Source organism: Micromesistius poutassou, assembly GCF_964030765.1.
Source record: "Micromesistius poutassou genome assembly, chromosome: 12".
Classification (NCBI taxonomy): domain Eukaryota; kingdom Metazoa; phylum Chordata; class Actinopteri; order Gadiformes; family Gadidae; genus Micromesistius; species Micromesistius poutassou.
Genome location: NC_140282.1, coordinates 14099050 through 14122931, shown reverse-complemented (window position 1 = coordinate 14122931; position 23882 = coordinate 14099050). Strand labels below are relative to the sequence as shown.

The 23882-nt window shown below is 47.8% G+C and overlaps 1 protein-coding gene across 1 annotated transcript; it reads right to left on the bottom strand.

Annotated features, from left to right (window-relative positions):
- Nucleotides 1-19307: 19307 nt before the first annotated feature.
- Nucleotides 19308-22406, bottom strand: pcdh9 (protocadherin 9; the record flags this gene model as incomplete). The annotated part of the gene is made up of 1 exon (XM_084476356.1): nt 19308-22406. One exon carries the CDS (start codon nt 22404-22406, stop codon nt 19308-19310), a length of 3099 nt encoding a protein of 1032 aa, XP_084332482.1.
- Between the last annotated feature and the right edge of the window lie 1476 nt (nt 22407-23882).

Here is a 23882-nt window from a genome sequence, read left to right as displayed (position 1 = left end):
TCACACTTATTCACACTTGACGCCCGAAATGCGGACATCGGTGTCGCTCAGACATCAGTAGAATCCCCGGATGGTTTAGGGGGGCGGGCTTGCAAGGGGCGGGGTATGACGTAGGGTCTAAATTCTCAAGAGGCGGGACATGACGTAGTATAATTTGCTCTACCGTAGTGATAATTCAGCTCCTGCAGTCTCCGCCACTGTACAGTAATCTTTAGAAATCCCTGTTGCGCATGTTCATTCCAAGTTCGTGTCCATAGCCAATTGAGAACAAATGAAACGCCATGTTTGAATTGAGGATATTGTCTCGGCTGTTCTTTATTTTGGGCCGTGGGTATAGCAGGCAAGGTCAGCTCGACTCGCTTCCAATCATTTCAAAAACTCGCAACTTCAAACAATTATTTTATTTATTTTACAATTCAAAAATGAACAAAACTGTCTTCTAAATTAAGGAAATGATACTAGGAAACGAATAAACCATTATAAGCAACGAGTGAACTTAATAAGCAATCTAAATACTTTTTTCAACCACCGCCTCTTTCCCTTGACATTTAGTTATCACCTGATATATGCAACAGATGTTTAAGGCAACCTGGTCATACAGGAATCCATGAAATGAGTCGGTCTACGTCCCGTATAGTAGCCTATATTTTAATTTAACGTCTTTAATGGTAAGAGACCGCACGGGGATGGACAATGGATAATGAGCGTTGTTTAAATTACAATGCCACGAGAACAGCTGCCACTGAACTGGCGATTCATCACCGTTATTTCTTATTACTGGGTTCGGCGTAAGAGTGTCCGGGACAGAAGATGGACGGTGATGGCATGACGGTCTCCATGCTCTCCGACGGGGAATCTGAGAGGGCTGCCACTTGCATGCTGCCAGTCGCTCGTAGCGGCCTTGTGGAGTGCCAGCCCCCTCAGATCGTCTCACACAAATCCTGGTACTGGCAGGTTTTGCGGTTGTTCAGACTTTTTTTGTTGTGTCTACCACAGTGGTGAACTGCTTTTTGAGGGATTTTCATTTTGTGATGAGTTGTGTCCTGCCCTTCACAATTCCAATTTCAGCAAGCTTCTTCACCATACGGTCATACATTACTGCATCTTTCGCAGTGCCCTTCATATGTGCGATCACCGCACTGTCTGCCCTCAAAGTAAGCAGCTAAAAAACCTCTTCGTCTTTCCAGGCCATTCTTGTTTTGAGTCGTATGTCTCCTTGCCTCTCCTATATATGCAGCCTGCTCCTGGTGTCTTTTTTGTTCCCGCCATAGGGCGTGTTCCCGTCGTAGCGTCATCAACACTACCCACTAACGTGAAGTGTGAAATGCCGACATTCTACTGCTCATTCACATATAGCATTTCCTCCGGAGAACATACTACCTCGGGGGTAGTATTTTTTCAGGAGGTCCAACGTCAGGATATGTCATTCACATATACGGCACGTCTGTATAATCTACAGAGAATAGACAGATGCACGTCCATATGTGAAAGCAGCTACTGTGTATTTACTTTTGTACCATTTACATAAGGGGGTCCACTAAATGTTTTGGCGACAATATTGTGGTACGCCTAAAGTCAAGGGTTGGAAAACACTGTATGAGAATATGGACGAGGTATGTTAGGGTATTGTGGCACCCCCAAGGAGGCACCTGAGAACGCACTCTGCTGTCCGGACCAACAACCTTTTATGGACATTGCATCCCCGGAATGATAACCCCCTTTTATGTACATTGCTTCCTATCATTCAGCATTACCTTGTATGAACATTTATTCAGGCAACCTGCGCCAGCGCATAACGTGTTCGTACCTAAGCTAAAGAACCTGCATAACAGGATGTAGCGTGGGCTTTCTATCTGACTGAAACTCTGATATGTTCATACCTTGAAATGGACACAATAGGATGTGGACGAACTCCAATGATGCCTTTTGCATGTAATACACTAGTTAGAACTAGAATATAGACCAAGCTTCAAAACATTCGGGGCTCAGCCTTCTGCAGAGCTACCCCTTACACCTCATCTCGAGGAGCTTCAGAGCAACCCACAGGGCGATTACCGCACTGTATTTAGCTAGCCTCCCACCCCGTTTTACGGGAATTTGCTAATACTTAGCATTACTCTACCTTGGATAACTCAAGGATTTAGCACCCACCAGAGGGATATTAAAAGGAGCATTATTTGTAAACTGTGTCAAAAAACTGTACTTACTGAATAAAACTACCTGACTATGTGTTGTAGTAGGAGATCATAGCCCCCATTTTACTCAGTCCTTTCAAGACGATCCAGAGGTCCTCCCACCGGCAGAGGACCCGCTCTCCCAGTCATCCACACGGTAAGTGGTGCATCATACAAAGGGTCTGGGGTCGTGACATATAAGGAGAGTGAGGCAACATACAGAGGTTTGGTCCACTTGATCGGTTTGTTGCAATCGGGGTCTAGGTGGAAAGTATGATGGTATTATTGTAGCAAAAGTCTGTTTACAATGGTAGAAAAAATATTTACGATTTCAAATTTACTGTTACACATTTGTGACTTTAGTGTACACATGCAAAATAAATATTTACAACTTCAAATTTACTGTTACACATTTGTGACTTTACAGCCTATGGGCCCTATCTTGCACCCGGCGCAATTGACTTTCTACACCGACGCATGTGTCGTTGCTAGTTTGCAACCGGCACAAAGCTGATTTTCCCCGGCAGCAACCAGGCGCCACTACACTTGCGCCTGGAAAGGCGTGTCGGCGAAAAGCAGGGGCGTGTTCCGGCGCAAATGATACTTGGTGCTATTTTAGTGATCTAAAAAATGCGCCAATGCAATTGCGCCACTGACCGAAAAATACCTGGTCTATAGCGGATAGTGCAGTTGTTGTTGCTATTTTGACGTGCCATGGCAGGTCAGAACTACAACATAGCCTACACTTACACATACGTAGGCTATACACAGCACAAACATGCAAACTATTAACCTGATTTAAATATTATGATGTCAAAGATTATTCATACGTGTGAAACTGCATAGAAATAGTGTGTGGATTGTGGAAACATTTTTTTCAATAGGGCTGCATGAATGAACATGAATGAAGTATATTAGGCTATGGCATGCGTTAAAATAATAATAATAATAACAATAATACATTTGAGTAAAGTATATTCCAGACTTCCAAAACAAAATCTAATTTTAGGGTAAATGGTTGGTCAAATGATTTGGGAAAGAACAGCTGCTACAGTGGTAAGTTGTACCCTTAAATCAATGCATCTGCAAACACCGTACAGCAAACACATATGTTCTTGACACAGACATCATGTACAAGCCCATTACATTTAGGATTGATGAGTATTTGATTGTGAGAAAGTTTTACCGCGAGTGAGTGTTTAAAAGAATGAATGAATGCGGATGATGCTTGGTGCGTGTGTGTGTGCGCACCCATCTGTTTAAACACACGCAAACTAAACACGTAACACATAATACAGTCCATGGCGATGTATATTAACGGGGGGAAACATGCATATTATGAACACAAGTCGATAACGATAATGTATACAATACTGGTAACAAACAATGTTTGTTAATGTATTGCCGCATATCATTAAATAGACCCACAGTTGGGGCCATCGAGGACCGCGTCTGCATATCATATATGTTTTAAGTTGTCTTTGCCGCAATTTACATGACAAATGTGTTTCTGAAGTTGGAGAAGAAAACGCTATTCCATGTGTAAATTATGCCTATTATTTGGCCATAAACTGAGCCATTTGAAATTTGGCAAAAGAAAAAAAAATCTTTTGGCAAAAGATGCAAATTTTGCATCTGTCTCAGTGGAGACTGCAAACGCGCTGTCAAAATATCAACTCGCCAAGTCAAATGGGCTGGGTCTTAAATGGGATGGCAGGTGGAACTCTCATTGGTTTATTGCACGTTACGGCCAAAACACACCTACAGGTTTCAGCCCAACCCATTTTAGATTTGCGCCGGGCGCAAAGCTCATTTATCTCGCCGTCATAATAGCAACAGCGCCGTAGAACCGCCCACAAAGTACTTTGACTTTGGGCCTTGACGTCTGCGTTTTAGACCGTCTAACTAGGGCCCCAAGTCTCAACATAGGCTGTAAGTTATTGGTTCTAGTAGGGGTTTGCACCGTGTTTGTAAGCACCATGAAGGGCCAGAACAGCTGGAGGAACCGAGCTGGGAGACCCTCATGGCCCAGATGCAACTATGGCAGGCCCCCTTGGAGGGGACACTGGCCCCAAACCCAAGGCCCGCCGATCCTGTCCTCCCGTGGTGGGACCCCAACCGCCCAAAGAGAGGGAAAGGCACCAGAAGGTTAGACTGGCTGAGATCACAGCTGAGCCACTGGATGAAACCTCCAAAAGCCCCGACCCGCAGGCCACCCCCAAGGGGGGATCAGTAGAGGCCCTTGTGGTAAACCCCCAAAGAACCCACCAAGATCATGAGGAGTGGCCCAAGCTAGGGTACATAGGGAGCACAGTGGCCGTAGATTTAGACAAAGTTAGAAAAAGGGTCCCCAAAAAACATAGCATAGAGACAAAAGTGATAGGGATAGAGGCCCAGGAATGCTCTGAAGACTCCTGGTTCTTTAAGGATCTTCCGGAGGTATTAGAATCCCTGACTTCCCCTCCCCCTCCCCCCCCCCCCATCTATGACATGGCAAGAATATAATGAGAGAGAGATAGAGCGAGACGAGAGAGAGAATATAGAGGTTCCCGATAGAATCCTCGATTGCATCTTCCCAGGGGAAAGCCTCGCATGGAGGAGTGAACCTTATGCCCTGAACAAGGGGGACCGAGTAGCGGTCCACTCCAATGGCATAGTCCGGATCCTCCCGGACCAGGCCGGGATCTTGATTGAGCCGGAGGGGATCATCTGTTACGACGGAGCCATCCACACAGCCCCACCAACACCATCAGCCCCCAACCCTCCACCCAGACCCCGACAACTGGTGGAGCTCCAGATCACCAGACCAGCGAGGCACCAGAACTCCCAGAGGCCCTGGAGAGGCCCAGACAAACCACCAACAGCCCCCTGGAGGGACCCCAGCGGATATTACGTCGAAACCCTGGACCCCAGCCGGTGGAAGGCCCCATCCCGAGGGCGTACCCAATATTACAGCGTCATCAGGGAAAGATGGCACAAGGTCAACATTCGACACACCAGTGACCCGAGCTGGGATTTTGCCAACATGGTTGGGGTCCGGGTAGGCCAAAGGGGATTGCCAGGGGCCGTCGGCTTCTATACCAGCATCTACCCCTTGAGTGACATAACGCCAACCCGACATCTCGTCCAACAATCGGGAGATCGGGCATGTCCAGGCCCAGCGAGGTTACGACGACCCCAGCAGAGGGATTAAACATATGGCCAGATGGCTCTATAGGCCACAACCCCACCAGAAAGAGATTCTGCGTCCTCAGATGGACGACACACCCTCTAGATAGAGGACCCCCGGGACTCACTCAGGGAATGGATCAACTTGCAGCATAGTGCATAGGAGGATGTGGCGCCCCCCAGGAGGCACCTGAGAACTCTACTGTCCGGACCAACGAATCATACAAAGGGTCTGCGGTCGTGACATATAAGGAGAGTGAGGTAACATACAGAGGTTTGGTCCGCTTGATCTGTTCGTGGCGATTGGGGTCTAGGTGGAAAGAGACGCCTAGCATTGACCGACGGGTGCCAGCCTAAAATGAGATCTAACTGTCGGGATCCACTGAGAGGGGAGCGCCTGTAACAGGAGTCTCAACATGACCTAACCGAGGGCATCCGACACGCAGACGCGTCTTGGTCCCGCAGCCTAGGGGGAAGCGAGAGCGGGCTGTGCATCATTACCTCATGACGGTGAGGGGTGTCCAGGCCACCTTGACTTCCTCGAGGTAAAAACGCGAACTCTCAACAGTATGTATATACTTCCCTTTCATAATTACTTATGACATAAGAAAAACTATGTGATGATCAGGGTTTATAGTATCCTGATCTGACAGTGGGGTATTCACAAACAAGCATGGACTCATATTCATCAACCGAACCCCTACACGCCAACACCCACATCCCTGTCACCCAAAGGCCTGGACTATTTATAATCACTGACACACACACACACACACACACACACACACACACACACACACATACTCTGTCTCTCACTCATACACACATACACTCACATACTGTCTGTATCACACACATACACACACACACACACACACACTCACAGAAACACACACATATGCACGCACGTGACACACGCACATCATGCACGTACACACACCCTGCTGTGATGTTTGGGTACTACACGAGTCTTCTGATCTCTGGAGGGATGAACAGATGTGGGTTGCCGTAGTTCCTTTGAGCATCAAAGAAAGAGAAGACCCCCCTAGCCTGTTTGAATCAGATGTGCATAAACTTTCCCCATTTATGAATGCGTGCAGACACGCTCACACACACACACACACACACACACACACACACACACACACACACACACACACACGTACTAACATACACTGACACATGTGAACTAACACACACACACACACACACACACACACACACAATAACACGTGCACCATCCAGGCAGGATCGGTCTGTGAAGGAACTTCATTGTTGGCCAGAGGAGAACTGAGGCAGCTCTCAGGGGATCTCCCTCTTCCCTCTCTCCCCCTCCCGCCGGCAGGAGGTCACATGATCAGCTGACAGGCGGCTGAGCTCTTCAAAGATTAAACGAGGAGTGGGTGTGAAAAAGGCCAACGCAGGGACAGAGTCTGATGCTCTGATGCTCATACTACAGCTGGAGCAGGATTAAGCAGGAAGAACCACGGTAATGTGGGCCTGTGGAGCAGGATCTAGTAGGAGATACAATCATGTGCATCTCAGTGCACACAAATGAGTCATGATTAAACAGGAAGCATTGTGCTACAGTAGGCCTAGGGAGCAGGATTCAGCAGGAAATGCCACCATGCTACAGAGGACCCATGGCACAGGATTAGGCAGGAAACACTGTGATAAAGATGACCTAGGGAGCAGGATTTAGCAGGAAAGTCGACCATAATGTGGTTAATAATTATGGGGTCCCTAGATGTAAGGAGCTTAAGGAGGACATTAGGGGGTGTGAACCCGTTAGTCTGGGCTATTCATGAGACTAGTAAGGCTATAAAATGACTCCCTTGGACGCCAGTCAAGTGCTATATCCTGAGACGCTGCTCAAGTTTTAGAGGTAAATTGATGGTTTATTGTGAGGATGGACCATCTTTTCCCTATTCAAGTTCTCCCATGATGCAGAGCGGTGCCAAAATTGCCAGTTTGAAAACCTTTCTGCTTCCTCTCAGAGTACTTTGGCTGGTGTTCTGTGGCTAGTGGCTACCCTCCAAGACAACCTCCGCTTCCCCCTGTCGGGCCTGCAAGGCCAGGTTCAAAACACTGACTGACCCAACCGCTAGCCCAGTGGTTCCCAACGCCTAGCCTAGGGCAGCATAGCCCAAAACTGCTCATGTCATGTTTCCCCAGCAGAGTATATTTTGGCCCCAGGACCCAACACAATCTATTGTGCCTCAATACCGTGTTCCCCTTTCAAGTCTGCAACCATAATAGCAGAAAACAAATGCAGCAGGCACAACATGTAGGCATGCGTCTATTTTATTTCAGGGACAAACAGAATTGGTTATGAAATGGTTTCTTTAGACCATTGCATCACCCACTTGGTCCCCTGCTGAGACCCACTTATGTTTGAACACCAGTGAGGGTACGTAGGGTCTTTGTGGAGATTTAAACGTTGCCTTGTTCTTTAGAACAGAATTACACTCAGCTTAATCCATTTTAAATTCTGCTACACTATTAATAAGGATGCTGAGTAATTTTACTACAGTATGAGTTCAAAGGAAAACCTTTGTGGTGCGATAGTGTGGATGGAGGTGTACTAGAGCCGTCCTGTGGCATCGACTGAACAGGTGGTGGTGACACAGTGCTCCACGGGACTCTGACGCCTGAGTGTCAAAATTCAAAAGTCAGGAATCACAAACATAAAAGATGAAGTTTCTACTGCAGCAGAAGTTGTGGCAGGAACTAGAAAAATAAATCTGGGTGCATATTTCCATTATCGGTGGACGTTATCGTAGGAGGAGAGGCTATGGAGAGCGAGAGAATCCACGCAGTCTCTCTGTGTGTGCTCGGAGATAGCCAAAAACCAATTTGCACCTCCTGCCTCCTCCTCCCAGTCACCCCAGACTCAGCTTTCAGACATGCCACAAACCAGCCACGAATCATTTCATCTAAATAAGCTGGCCAAATGTTTTACACCTCTGCATATTACTGGAGGCCGATAACACCCTAGTCCACCAACGCATGCAAGGACTGCTTCTTCCTCTCTGTCTCTTCCCCTTTTCCTCCATCTCCCCCTTTCTCTCGCTCTCTCTCTCAGTCTCTCTCACTCCCTCTTGCTCTCCCTCTCCCCCTGCTTCTCTCTTCTCCCTCCCCCATCCTCTCCTTATTGTCTGTTATCAGCCCAGAGCCAACCCCTATATGATTCAGCAGTATAGAGATATAGAGTGCAGGAATGTACAGTCGTCTGGGTATTTTAAAATCCTGCCATTTCCAATGCCCTTGGCGATAAACCAAGAAACAAGAAACCATATTTTATGTTTGCATTAAATATTCCCTGTGCAGACTCTGACAGCTTATTCTCCAACCGAATCATCATGACCCCTATCTCCTCAGATGGCAGTCGAAGCAACAAGCATGGCGTTGTCGCGCGTGCCCACGCCCTGGAGGCCATGAGACGCAGTGTACAATCGATACAGATCTGGGGTGTAGATATTGAGGCGGGGGGGGGGGGGCGACACACATCCCTCTGATGTCCGTACGTCCCTGCTTCACGTTTAATGAGGTCCCCGAAGACCATTGCACGTCTGGTTCACTCATTGACTTCTTCCACTGCCAAGGAACAGCAAAAGCTATTTGGGCTCTCTCTCTGTCTCTCTCATCTTTTCTCGCTCTCTCCCTCTCTCTCTCTAAGTTCATTAATGAAAGTCTATTAGCTTATAGATTTAAATCTGCATTGTTGAATGATTCTTTAAACCAATGAATCACGCTTCATTATCCACACCGCTGTTAAAAACGAATTCCTATTCCAAATCCTGTAATACTATACAGTTTAACTGTGCACTTATTAAAAGGATCAATCATCCCAGAGATATAATAAGAGAGGGCGGGTTGTGATCCATCACCATCAGCAACGCATTCTGCTGCCTCTGCTTATTGATAGCCAATCAACACCCGGCTGACAACATATACTTCTGCCTGTCCGCTTGTCTTATCTCCTTCTCCTCTTTTTCCTATCTTTCAAACTTTTTGCCACATGTCTATCTGATATCTCCCTGTCTGTCTGCCTATCTCCTTCTCCAGTTGTCCTCTTGTCTATCATCTTGTCACATGTTTATCTGATATCTCCTTGCCCACTGGCCTACTTTTGTCTCTCATTCTATTTCCTGGCAATCACCCCCTCATCCCCTTGTCTCCTTGTCCATCTGCTTATATCCTTACCATTTTGTAATTATTTTGGAGATTATGTTTGGAGAGATGTTGTCATCCTAGTCTCCCAGTCCTCTGGTACCAGGATTGCCCAACAGTTGAACCCAGTGTTTCGTCTTTATAATCAGAACATCAGCCCCATCATCCTCCCCCAACCCCCGTCTCCGGGGCTACTCCCAGCAGCCCCACGCCACTAGTACCCGCGACATCCACTCCGATTAGTCTGAAAAATGCTCTTTTCCCCGGCAAGAGATATATTATTTTTTTTCTCTTTTTTTTTTATAATTGCAAGAGAAGAAATGGATTGTGCTCTTCTTATTCCATCCCTGGAAGCCAGAGCGCAGAGCTGGAGAGAGATAACTCTGGAAGCTAACTGTGTAAATTAAGAAGTGGACTGCAACGCTGCCAAAGGGGGGAACATGGCTTTAATGTGAATGGAGCGACAGCGGTGGGGAGGGTGTATTCAAATGCTGCAAATAATGAAGTACTGCGGCCTCAGGTGGATGACACTGGGAGGCAGTTCTGTCCATTGGTGACACATTTAGGTAGTACAACGGGATGAGGATGCATGGCACGTTCAGGACGCATGGCACATTTAGGATGCAGGGCACGTTTTTGGATGCGTGCCGTGTTGAGTGTTTAAGACGCATGACGCTTCTAAGACGCCAGAGGAGTTTAGGGTGCATGGTGTGTTGAGGACACATGGAGCATTCAGGTAACATGGCATGTTCTGGATACCTGACGTGTTAAGGATACATGGCACGTTCACGACACACGCATGCTTAGGAAGCATGGTGCCTTTAGCAAGGAAGATGCATGTTTAGGGGGGACTTTAGGCACAACAGAGGTTTTTCATAGCAAAGGTATTAGCTGTCATTGTAACAATGTTGTTCTTATTCAAGGCCTTGCTGACTATGTTGCAGTTTAACTAATACTGATTTATTCAAAGCACTTTGTGAGCAAACATTTCTCATCTAATGAACCATGTAAGGGTTAGGTAACCCTCGTCTCCTGGCATTGAGCTAATCATTATTTTAATACGTTAAGACCCGAATACGTCTAATTGAAAGTCAATCAGATTACCTTTCTTTGCAGTTGTAGTTTATTAGTAGCATTTGTGCCACATTGTGCATACATTGACAGTTGCTGTTTACTCATCTGTTCACTTGGATCATCAACCCAACACCATATTTCTGGCTTTGTCGTTTCACACATCACGTCATCAATAAGGACCCATTTGGCTTCGGGTTTCCAGGAATTAATCGGCCTTGTGATGTGATATTTAGTCGTATATAATTTTTCTTAAAAAACAGCAATGTGGTTACATTGACATCACACCGAATGAGTCCTGACTTCAGAAATCTGATTTTGCACGTTAAGTTGAAATCCAAACCGATATTCATAATATACCTTGCCTGCCAACGAGCGTCTGCTGAACAGTCAGAAATACAGCGCTTGCCTCGGTGGAACTGCCAAATGTAATAATCCTCAGCATTGTGCCATCCAGAATATCGTGACCCTGCGTGGACGGCACAATATCTGAACCTCGGTCACGTCGGCCAGGGCGGACGCATCTCTCTCTAAGCACGAGGAGCGGATCCTAGCAGCAGACCCAGGACCAGTGGATATGATAACACTCCAGAGCGAAAAGTCAACCTAGATATCCCAGTTGGTGAGAGTACATAGCGCTTTGAAACATGATCCTATAGGGGGAGGTCAACCTTCAAAGCGTTTATTTATTTATTTTGTTTTATTTCTCCCTCTTAAGCCCCTCTTCTGGCTTCCAAATGGACCAGCGGCTTAACCCGCATCAGGCTTAGCATGTATTGGTGTGGCACTTTGAAATATACTCTCTTTCCCTCTCCCCTAATCTTTCGGTATCTATTCCCATTCATCTCTTTTTTTCTGTTCTATATCTCTTTCTGCATCCTTCCCATGTCTAACTGTTTCTGCCTTTTGTATGTTCCGTCTCTTTCCGTGTATTCCTCACAGCCAGCTCACCTTCCTGCAGCTAGTTCCCCTTTTATATTTTGTTCTGTTCTATATATCTTCTATCTCTCTCTTTCCTGCCCCATTCACCCGCTCTGTCATTATCTTTGTTTGTGATCCATCTCTTTCTCTCGTTCTCTCCAGCATCCTCCCTTATCCCACTCTTTCTGTCTCTTCAATTGCTCCGTCCCTCCCCCTACTCATTTGCTGCACCTATTTCCCCTCTTTCTTTCGGTCTGTTCTTTATCTCCATCTCTTTCTATTGCTCGCTATTTCTCTCTGCAGACATACAGGAAGTGACATCAGATGGACGATGGTTTAATTATTTGTATGATGATGATGATGAGGATGATGACAATGAAATGTTTTTGACATTTAGGTAGCATTTACATAATCTTGTATTTGTAAATCTTGAATATTGAATAACCCACAATTATTAATATCTTTACATTCATGCCAAGATTAATAAATGTTGTATTTCTGTTTATTTTTGCCTTGTCAAAACACTGTTGAGTTAATTATGAATTTTGGAAGCCAATACTAATTTGTTTGACGAGCAGCCAAGAGATTCATAGATCTTGACAGATACTCCAAAGGTTTCTGTGTGAAATTGAATCACCAAATGATGCAAGACAACCGGAGGAATTAAACACAAGAAAGGAATGATTACTTTGACACATTTATTATGAAATTATAAAGGTAGATAGCATTGGTCGAAAATAAAAGCGTTTATAAAAGAAGAGTATGGATTGCAGATCACTGTTTCACCGTGACAGAGATTATTTTTAATGACAAAATAAAAAATAGGCCAGAGAAAAAAAAGCATAAATAACCAAGTCCATTATCGTATACACAGCACATCAGGGAGGATTAGCAGGATGTCGACATAAAACATCTTATATACACAGTAAGAATGTACATCATGTGTTTTACAGAAGAGTCCTACAGCGAGACACGGCAGCCAGTCTCGAGTCCCGCTTATGAGGAGTGTTTTATTGTTCTTTTTTTTTTTGGCTTGAAGTACCATTATCATGACTACAAGAACCCGGCTCTGGCATGGGCGAGGGACAGAGCGGTGATGAGCCGTCAATGAAGCAATGACCCTGATATGAGGAGGGGTCTCCAGTCTGTCAGGGTATAGACGCTGCCCTGTTAGCTCCACTTCCTCCGGCTCACCCTTCCTGTCTGCAGGCGCTCGTGATTAACGGCCTGGGGATGGGGGGGGGGGGGGGGGTGGAGGATGGGTGGGTGGGTGGGGGGGGGTGGGGGGCTAAGGAGCGGGGGGGATAGGGGAGGGAGTAGCTGTGTGCTGAACACAAAGCACCCTGGTATGTCACACGGAAGCCGAACACAAAGGTGACAGCACCCTTGGTGAGCTAACCTCGCTTGTAGCAGCGCCAACCCCAATAAAACACTAGATTGGGCAGGGGGGGGGGGGGGGGGGGGTTGGTCAGGTTGGGGATAGGTAGTTCAGTAGGGTAATGTGAGGGATCGATGGTTGGGAAAGTGCGGGAGCGATGTGTTGGTGATATTCGGATGGAAGGTTTAGGAAAGTGAGGGATAGATGATTTGGTGACATTGGGGATAGAAGGTTCAGGAAAGTGAGAGATAGATGTTTTGGTGATATTGGGGACACATGGTTTCAGAAAGTGAGGGATAGATGTTTTGTTGATATTGGGATAGATGGTTGGGTTATACATGGCAGAATAACCAAGGCGGTTCAAGGTGGAGTGGTGGAGAACATTGATTAATTATTGGATTATTGTTCAGACAACGAGGGAGCATCATAACATGTGATCTGATCATTTTCTTGGAGACAGAGGCAAAAAGTCAAGAAACATTTTTTTCCACCCTCTACTCGTTTTTTTTTTCCGTCCTGAGGACATAATGTTGGATCTGCCTGGTGATGGTATGTGGACATCTGTGGTGTTTTAACAGCGGTTAGTGTCGACCATGTCATGCGGTGTTTTGTCACATGAAGGCGTGTATCAAAGGGAGGGAGCGGCTCTGAACCATGAGGTAATGCGTTGAAGATGAATTATTCAAATAAACATGAGGATGATTGAAAAAGACGTGAAGGTGCGACTCCCGCTAGCTTTATTGGGGCTGACGCCCGCTGCCGTCCTCTAAGTCCTGGTGGGACGCGCCGATCGGGCTTCAGGTTGTTGTGCATGCAGAGGAATCTCTCAGAGCTGCAGATCTATCATCAATCACTCTGATATGAGGACTGGCAGAGATGGATGGTGCTGACTGTTCCCATGGATGCTCTTCCATCTTTAACTGACAGACCAAGCCAAACAATGGCTCCTCACACACGCACACACACACACACACACACACACACACACACACACACACACACACACACACACTTGTGCGGGTGTGCACACACCAAGCACGCTTCACACGTCGCACTACGTGATAAAATTAGCCACAATTGCCTCTGACAGGATTACTTCCAAGCACAATAAGGGGGAGGATCCATCTTCACTATTACATGAAAGTGATTGATGATTGTTGGCTGGGATTGCAACTTTAAATTTAAAACTGTTTTATTCTTGGTAATTTGCTATCAACTGAGTTTCAGAAATGTTGCTTCACAGCAGTTGAAGAGGGGGGAAAAAACAAACCAATAAATATTTATAGGATTTTATTCAATGTAAAAATAAACCTGCCTGGGATGCTTCGAAGTATTTTGCTGGTTATGGCGGAACAAGGCAAGTTATCTCCATGTAATCATCTCATGGCAACAATGCATTAGTCAAGGTGTTTGCTGGCTATAAATAGTGAACATGACAAGTCCTCACAAAGAGATATGCGTTGGCACGGGTGGCCTACTCTGATCTGTTTGGCTGAGACAGCCATCACTCATCTGTAAGAAACCTTTAAGACTCATATTTTATTAATGTATTTGTTTCATTTGTATTTATCGATTTATTTTACTGTGTGAAAGCGATGCTGACACCAAGTCATGTGGTGATTTAACATGGGGCATGGGTGTATTTCTCTGCCTGCCTCAGACAGACCAAGAAATAGCGTTTGACAAGTTTTACTTTTTGTGAGGATGAGAGCATTGTGGGAACAAAGCGTGAGATATTGAGGGCAGAGACAAAGATCATAACCGTTACATCCTGGAGAAAGCTCTGCTGCTGACAGCACAACCAAGACGCTTATACAGAGATGACAGACAATATCCTCCCCCGCTCTCTCTCTATCCCTCTATCTCTCCATCTCTCTCTCTCCTTCTCCATTTCTCTGCCTCTATCTATCCCCTTCTCTCTCTCTCCATCTCCGCCTCTCCCCCTATATCTCCCTCTCTGTCCCTGCCTCTCTCTATATCCTTCTCCATCTGGATCTCTCTCCTTCCCTCTATGAAAGCACCAAGCTCTGCCTCAGCAGAATTCCGAGGATCTTGCAGCAGACGCCTCTCCCCTCAGGTGCCACCTTGTCAAAGTTCATTAATCTTCTCAAACTCACCGTGTCTCCACCGGTGGCTGGCTGTACTACTAATCCTCTTATTAATGTTCCAAATGAACCTGCGCTAGAAGGACCGTTCCCGCAGGGCCATCATTACACCGTTCTGCATAAACTCCTGTTTGCATAGAATGTCCATTTATGAAGAACCCAGACTCTGGGAGTGTGCCACTTACAGCCTCCCACCCTACTCCCCCTGCAGAGCTCCCCCAGCCGCCCCAGCCCAGAGGCCTATACAAGGAACACGCTGCCCCCCTGCCTTAAATGCACTCCTGGTTCTCCTGATAATTACCTCCACCAGCCTAACGCTGTCTCTGAGAGTCGTCTCACCCAGACTAAATGTTAGTGGAGATGACTTGGGGGGGGGGGGGGGTTACTCTCAGACTTGATTTGTTCTTGGCAAGCGACTGACAAACTATCAAGACAGTCATAATTGCTTCATGTGGAGTCTCCTATAGGTACCATTGCAATAAAAAACACAACACTAAAAACTTTTTTTTTAGTGTTGTGCCCCAAGAGCAACAACATTATCCGGGCTGTAAATGTTCACAGTGTCGCAGCGTCACATAATGGCACTGGAGGTGGACATATCTTTGCTTTGTTAACAACCCTTTGGACTTGAGAGAAAACAGTTTACCCATTATTACTAATTAGGCCTTTACCCTGGAGATGTTTAGGCCACAGCATGCCTGCAGTTTATAATAGCTTAACATCTCTGTGACAAGTGGTAATGGCATCGTTTCAGATGTATCCCACAAGAAACCAACTGCAAAATGATAAATAAATGTATATATTGATTCAGTGATATTCCACTCACAGATATACAGTTTTACACAGCGTTACACTGACTGCTGCCCTGTGGTTAATGATTGGACAGAGAAAGAGTTTAAATATACATTTGAATGGAATGCATTTCTACAGCAATTATTTCTAGTGGCAACACTTTGCAGTTAATTTCTCACCATGAGGAACACACGTGTGCGTGCACGCACGCAGACAGACACAAACACACACACACACACACACAGTACAAGCCCTGCAACCAGTTGGGCACAAGCAATAAGCTTGTCTTGTTAAAGGACAATTACCCGGTAATACTCAGGGAATGGAACCAGCAATAGTCCAATTGTCTGAGGACCTGCTCTACTGTCTGAGCGACAGCTGTCCCCAGTGTGAACATCCACACATCTCTGAACATCGTCGTCAACATCTCTCCATCTACACCCAGTGTACTTGCAGACAGTGGAGGCTTGTGTGGTTATTAACAGCTTGGCTGTATGTTCTCTCTATTGCCTTGTGAAAGTAGGACACTGTTGTTCAGGCTTCTCCCCCCTTGTTTACATTGATGTAGGTCCCAGGAGGAGAGGAAGTGGAAGTGGGAACAGAAAGAGAGCAGGAATCACCCCCACAGCTCCTAACCCTACCCTACCCAAATCCGGCAGATCATAACCCCCTGGACCCGCGATTGAACCGGTACAAATACACTGGAAGGTAACCCCTTTCGGATTTTGCTCTGTTAGACCTACAAGACGAAAAACGATGACAAAAAATACATACATGATATATTAGAACGTAAATCAAATATATATGCAGTTGGATGCTGATCCACAAAGTACTAGAGGATGAGGCCGTGGATGCAGGAGACTAACAGGTTTTGGATCGCTGCTGTACAGCCTAGTGCCAGATGGCCTTCAACTGCAGTCCTCCTGCAGAGGCCATGCTGTTAGTCTCTCTAAGAGGAAGACACCGCCTCTGCATGGCTGGTCTGCGTCCTTTTCTGCTTTATCTGACAGCTTATCCATTTATTTGATCATGTGTTACTGTACTGGTGCACGTTTCTGGACTTATTTTCCATTTGATAAGCCAATTTGTCATCTCTCCGGACACAGATGATAGTTTACTGCTGTCGAGATGGTCTTGTCTGGGCTGTAAATAAATTCTAAACATGATGATTGGATCCGGTCTATGTTCATACTATGTGTATTAAATAAAGCTGCTGCTACTTCGCTCTTCAAATCAAAACACTCAAGGGAGCATTCTCTTTCCGGAACAATAAATATCTACAATAACTAACACCCAGTGTCTAGGGAATAAAACACTTTCTTTATATTTCAGATTGAGTTCTAATATCCAACATACTGGCAGTAGAATAGTATAATGGTTAGGGTGTTTGACTCCCATCTGCAAGGTATTGATGCTGTTCCCCAATGCCCACAGTCTACCTGTCCAAGAGCAAGACCCCCTATCTGCTCCTTAATGAAATGGAAGTCTCTTTGGATAAAAGCGTCTGCTGTATGACTAAATTAGCAGAAATCTGAGCTAATAGCCAGTTGTCACACACTCTGGGCTCAGATCTAAAAGGGTGTTGTTCAGAGCCTGAACGGCATGTTTGGTCTGATGATTGGACCCCAGCATAGTGGGAGCTTTGGTCTCAGGAGCTGTGGTCGTGGTGCTTCTGACGGAGATGTAGTGTCGGTAGGTATGAGGTGGGTGTCGAAACACAAAGATGTAAAGGACCAGAAGCAGCGGTAGGTCATCGGCAAACCTTTCGACAGTCCCTTAAGCAAAGCTCTCTTGTGCGCGTGTTTTGACTCGCGAGAGCGTATATGTCAGGAATACGATCGTTCGCTGTGGGGACAACGGTTCTTGTCGTAAAGCACCTATAGAGCCTCTGTCACGCTGTGACCGCCATCAATAATGCGCTGGGGAACACACACACGCACAGCTTTGTGGAGGGGTGACAAAAAGATCGATCCAAACGATCATGGAGTTGAATTGATTGACTGGTAAGAAAGTGATCTAACGGAGCGCACGATATCCTATGATATCGCAAATTCTCCCTCTTCCACTCCTGGGAGTCTACCAACAACACTATTCTATTATTCTTGTGCCCCCTCTCTCTCTATGTCTCTCTCACATGGATCCCACAAACACTATCACACACACACACACACACACACACACACTGAACTTGGCTATCAAACTAAATGGTTCTTTTGACTGCAGCCTCTCACACTGAAAGACGTTAACTACACCCCCGTGACGAGACCCTGACCACCACGACCCCCCCCCCACCCCCTTGCTCCCTCTCATTCCTCAGATTCGGGAGACCACCAGCGGTTGCCGTGGTGATACCCAACAGAGCAACAGTGCCCCCTTAAGACCCAGTAACATCACCAATTGCATCTCCGTCACTTGCAATGCTCACACACACAGTCACACATCCAACCACACACCAACCCACACACACACCAACACCCACACCCAAATAGACACACACAGCCTCCCTTTCTCTCGCACACCCTCTCTCTCTCTCTCTCTTACATACACAGTCTCTCTCTCGCTCCTTGTGTGTTCCATTAGGCGTGTGTTTTGTGAAGTGCTGCTTTATTAGCAGAGAAATTAATAAGCTCTGATGATAAAAAATAAAAGCTGCACGGATTACGTTGAAATTTGAGGCTCATTATTGGCTAATCCTATTTGAATTGGATGTGTATCAGTTTTCAGACAGGCATCCCGTAGTCTGCTAGTGTGCGTTGCAATAGAGGGAGAGGGGAAGAGAGGGAGATCGAGAACGAGGGAGAGAGAGCAAGAGAGAGAAGAGCAAGAGAGAGAAGGGGAGAGAGAGACATTCATTTCAATCCTAGTTGTGGCATATCTCCTAGTGAGTCAAAATGAGATGAGTGGCTGCTAATTAAAGAGGAGAAGTGCTGATAGCTCTGTGCTGAGGAGATAGAGAGACTCGTATGGCATCCCAACACACACCAAAATAAAACCATGGAAACACTAAGGACGTTATGAGGGGCAGAGGTGGAAAATCAACTCATTTAGAAGAAGAGAAAAACAATGGTATGACCGCCTAGGAAGTGATAATGTTTTAGAACATCCAACTTCCGCAACAGATTCAACTGTGTATGGTGCATGTATTTACCAAGAATTAGAGATGGACATCTGAGTAGATAGGCAAGAAAAAAATGTTTCTTTCACAGAAGTGTAAAGGAACAGCGCATCACAAGTAGTAGAAGTAGCATGTGGGTACATTTTCACCTTGTCACCTGACCTCCGAGCTCACAAAAGATGCATGCCACACTCTGGGCTAGGAAATTAAAAGAAGAATTCCTCTTCTTGTAAAACATCAGCCAAACATAAGCATGGGATTATTTTTAAGTCCATTAACTACACAAATGATCCACTTTTTTGGATTGTGTTATTATAATATTTTTTTTAAGTTTGAGCTATGGTTGTACAGTATTCTGCGGTGTTCAGGTGCTGGGCAGCAGCCGAGAGAGAAAGTCTCTTATTTATGCTTCAGCACTGAGGAACGGGGCAGTTATAGGCAGAGCTTATGGACCAGTAAAAGTGTTCCTTTACCTGCTGCCTGGTGTGCATGGGGGCCTTGGTCTTGAACGCGCCCTGGGAGCTGCACTCAGACGCGCTGAAGTGGTCTGAGCTGGTGGACGACCTCTTGGAGAGTGTGTCGCAGCCCCCAACAAACGTGTTATCCAACGGGAGCTCCTGAATCACGTGATGCTTCTTCACCGACACCGGCGTGTCCGCCTTCAGGTGGAAGGCCGACTGCGGTGAGGCGGACTTGTAGTGCCGGGCCAGGTCGGGGCTGCTGGGTTTGAAGGTGGTGGTGGGTGGGGCGTTCCAATCGAACCGCCCAATCCCCTGCTCCTCCAGCTCTGTGGGGAGGCTGATGGTCCCGTTGATGGGCTCGTGGGCGGGGTCGTCCGGCTTGCTCTCCTCGATGGTGACGAAGTTGAGCAGGGAGCTTTTGGGCGACTTCCTTTTCTTCCTCTTCTTCTTCTTATTCTGTTTGTTCTCAGTGTTGGGGGACATCCACTCGGCGCCCTGCTTCTTCCTCTGAGCCGCCTTGAAGCGCGAGGCGTGGCGGCAGCGCAGCAGGACCGTCACAAAGATCACGATGACCACCACGAGGGCGCCCGTCACGAACGCGATCATGATGGTGAGGTAGTCACCGCTCTGGTACGTCTCGCTGCTTTCGCCGATGTTGCGGTCAATGGGCGTCTCCATGGTGCGGCGGATGAGCTCGTTGATGAGCGTGGCGTTCCCCGCCGTGTCGTTGACGTACAGGAAGACCAGCACCAGCGTGTGGAGGGACTTGGGGTAGCCCAGGTCGCTGATGTTCACCACCAGCCTGTGCAGGCCGATGTCCGTCACGGTGGGCTTCTCCTCCAGCGTGATGTTCCCCGTGACCGGGTCGATCCTGAACAGGCCCCGGTTGTTGCCACTCACGATGCTGTATTTCAGCTCGGCGTTCATCCCCGTGTCCCCGTCCACGGCGAACACCTCCGCCACCACAGAGCCCGGGATGGAGGAGAGCGGCACAAGCCGGAAGGAGGCGTTGGAGGAGGGGGAGATGACGACGGGGGTGTTGTCGTTCACGTCGATGACATTGATGGTGACCTTGGCGGCCGACGAGCAGGGGGGGCGCCCGCCGTCCACGGCTCTGACGTCGAACGTGTACGAGCTCTGCTGCTCGCGATCAAACGACACGTTGGACTTGATCACGCCGGAGTACGGGTCCAGGATGAAGTTCTCGTTGTCGTTGAGGATGGAAAGGGAGACGGCGGCGTTCTCCCCGGCGTCGGTGTCCGTCACGGTGATGACGCCCACGGTGCTGTACTTTGGGAGGTTCTCGGACACAAAGAACTGAAAGTGGTTGTGGGTGAACTTGGGGTTGTTGTCGTTCTCGTCCAGTATGGTCACGATGACGGCGGCCTGCGTCTGCAGCGGCGGCGTGCCGTTGTCCCTGGCGGTCACCGTGAACAAGAAGCGGTCCTGGTCCTCGCGGTCAAAGACACGCGACGCCGTCAGCACGCCCGTCTTGCGGTCCAGGTCAAAGAACGAGGCGTTGGGGCCCAGCTGGTAAACGATCTCGGCGTTCTTGCCGTTGTCCTCGTCCGTGGCGCTCAGCGTGGTGAGGAACAGGTCGCGCTTGTTGTTCTCCATGATGGCCAGCTCGATGACGGGCTGAGTGAACACGGGCGGGTTGTCATTCTCATCCTCCAGCCGGACCCTGACCAGCGCCGTCTGGTTGAGACTCGGCTTCCCGGAGTCCGAGGCCACGATTTTAAAGTTGTATTCTTTCGTTCCCTCGTAATCCAGCAAGGCAGACGTCTCCAGTAGATACTGGTTGTCGTACACAGCCTTCAGGTGGAACGGCACGTCCTTCTCTATAAAGCAGATGACCTTGCCGTTGATGTCCGTGTCTTTGTCCGAGACGGTGATGAGGGCTATCTTGGTATTGATGGGATCTTTCTCCGAGAGGAAAACGGTGCCGTTAATGGGTACGATAATGTAGCGCAGGTCTATGTTTGGCGGGTTGTCGTTGACATCCGTCACGTTGATGTTAATGGTTGCTTTGGCCGGGCTGGAGCTGCCGTCGCTGGCTAACACGGAGAGCTTGTGGATGGCCGTCTCCTCTCTGTCGAGGGGTCGCTGCACGGTGATCAGACCGGTGGTGGTGTTCAAGGCAAACAGCCTCTTAGTGGCGGGCGGAACCTGCGTGCCGAACACGTAGCGGATGTCCGCGTTGGACCCGATGTCCGCGTCCGTGGCCAGCAGATGCACGACGGACGTCCCGATGGCGGAGTTCTCCGGGATGTGCACCTCCACCTGGCTGTCCTTAAACACGGGCCGGTTGTCGTTGACGTCGGTGACGGTCACCTGCAGGATGGCCGTGCTGGACTTCTGGGGGCTCCCGCCGTCCTCCACCTTCACCTTCATCACGTATGTGTCCTTCTGCTCCCGGTCCAGGTTCTGCTGCACGATGAGCTGCGGCCACTTCTCCCCCTCCGGCGTCTCCACGATGTCCAGGCCGAAGGCGCTCTGTCCGTTCACCAGCTCGTACTTGTGGACGCTGTTGGGGCCCGTGTCGGGGTCGGTGGCGGACGGGATGGCGAAGCGGCTGTTGATGAGCGTGTTCTCGGGGATGGAGATGTTGATGACGGGCGAGGGGAACATGGGCGCGTTGTCGTTGGTGTCCTTCACCACCATTTTGATTTTGATGAGTCGGAAGTAGTCATTAGGCAGGATGACCACCTCGATCTCAAAGGAGCACTCGCTGTCCTCAAAGGACGGCCCCGGGCAGAGCCTCTCGCGGTCGATCCGGTTGGAGGTGGTGAAGATGTCCCCGGTGCTGCTCAGCACACGCACCAGAGGGTTGTCCCCCGCCTTGGACACCAGCCGGTACACCAGGTTAGCGCTGGCGCCCGTGGCGGCGTTGGTGTGTGAGATGTTGAGGTCCTTTGGTATGTTTCCAATTAGAACGTTTTCCTGCAACTCCTCTCTGATGGGATAGATAAGCTCCTGGGCGATGGAAGGGTCCAGCCACAGACACGCCAGCAGAGCGGCCAACAGGTAATAATCTTTAAGATCCATGACTGCGATGATATTTGATTCCTTCCTTCACAACTCAAGCATTTCTCTGTACTGATGAACGTTGGAGCAGTGAGTGATTCGTGAATATGGAAGGGTTCTTTTCCACAATGAGACCTATGAATAGAAACAGAATGTGTGTTCAATAGCATATTCAATATCGACATTCACTATTGAAAACGTTTTTCTCACGTGTGCATTAATCATAAATCCATACAGAAGCAAATTCCAAACACTGCAGCAAACGTTTAGGTGGCCTTTAAAAATCTTTTTTTTTCAAGTCTTTGGATTTGTATGAGGGCTTAAAAAAACAACTAATAAATCGTATCTATCCCAAAGAAAAAAAACTTCCCAGTGTATTTTATCCATATTCCATTTATTAAATTGTAGAAAACATTAGACGTGACACCGGCTCTGCGTCATCGATGTTTGAAGTCGTATCGAATGAATCCGCATGCATAAATACAACCTCGAATGAACATAAAGTCAGTATTTAAATTAAATCATTATTGGGTATCAGCTGAAATAAAACGCTTACCGCGCGATGTTGTCAGCTCATCGTCCTCTTGTCTGTGAATTTCCAACGGCAGCGAAATAAAAAGCGGAGTCCCAGTAAAGATATTCCTCTTGATCGATGCCGTTCCTCCGAGCTCCCGAACCCAGAGGAAACCCAACAGTCCGCCGGGTTATTTTTTATATCTTCAACAGTTCAACGGATCACCATGTGTGGAAAGTCCGCTCTCCCCGCGTCACGGATGGACGTGCTGCGCGGTGCTTTCTAGTAACCGTCCAAGGTGAAGAGATGAGGATAGCTCCAGAATATTCCTCCTCTCCTCCGCGTCTCGGGATACCTGTTCAGGTGCTCGATTGTCCCGTCATCGCACGTCTTTAACTTTAAGGGCTTCCATGAATAAGACTCCGATAGACGATTAAGACACTCAAAAAAAGCTTCACAGATGAAATATTTGGAGACGATGACGGCACGAAGAGGCGATGCGCCGCGCGGTCGTTCGGAGACGGGTGCGTGTGACAGCGGTGTGCGCGGAGCGGTTATCCTCTCTCCTCACTCCATCGCAGAGCATCTTGCACTAACTCTGCCGAAACCCACAGGGGCTGAAGTCCGGCACACAGACGCCCCCCCCGAGCCTCCTCATTGGACGGCTCTCCGTCTGCAGCAACCTGATTGGTCGGCTCTCACGTCACTCAGTGCGGAGACGCGCTGACCGCCGCGGCTGCAGGATGTTCATCTGCTGCTCCACGGTGTTGGTATGAAACCCTGGAAAAACTGTCTGTCTCACTCTTTTTACAGTCGAGTCGGCCACCGCCTGAAGCCCCTCATGCTCTACGGTCGAGCACGGGGTGGCGAGATGTGAAGGCGCCTTGTGTGTCAACGTGTTTATATATAGACCCAACTGGCAGGACAACATGAACCCTGTTTGGAAGCAGCGGGGACGAGAGAGTTCCGATCAGACAGAGACG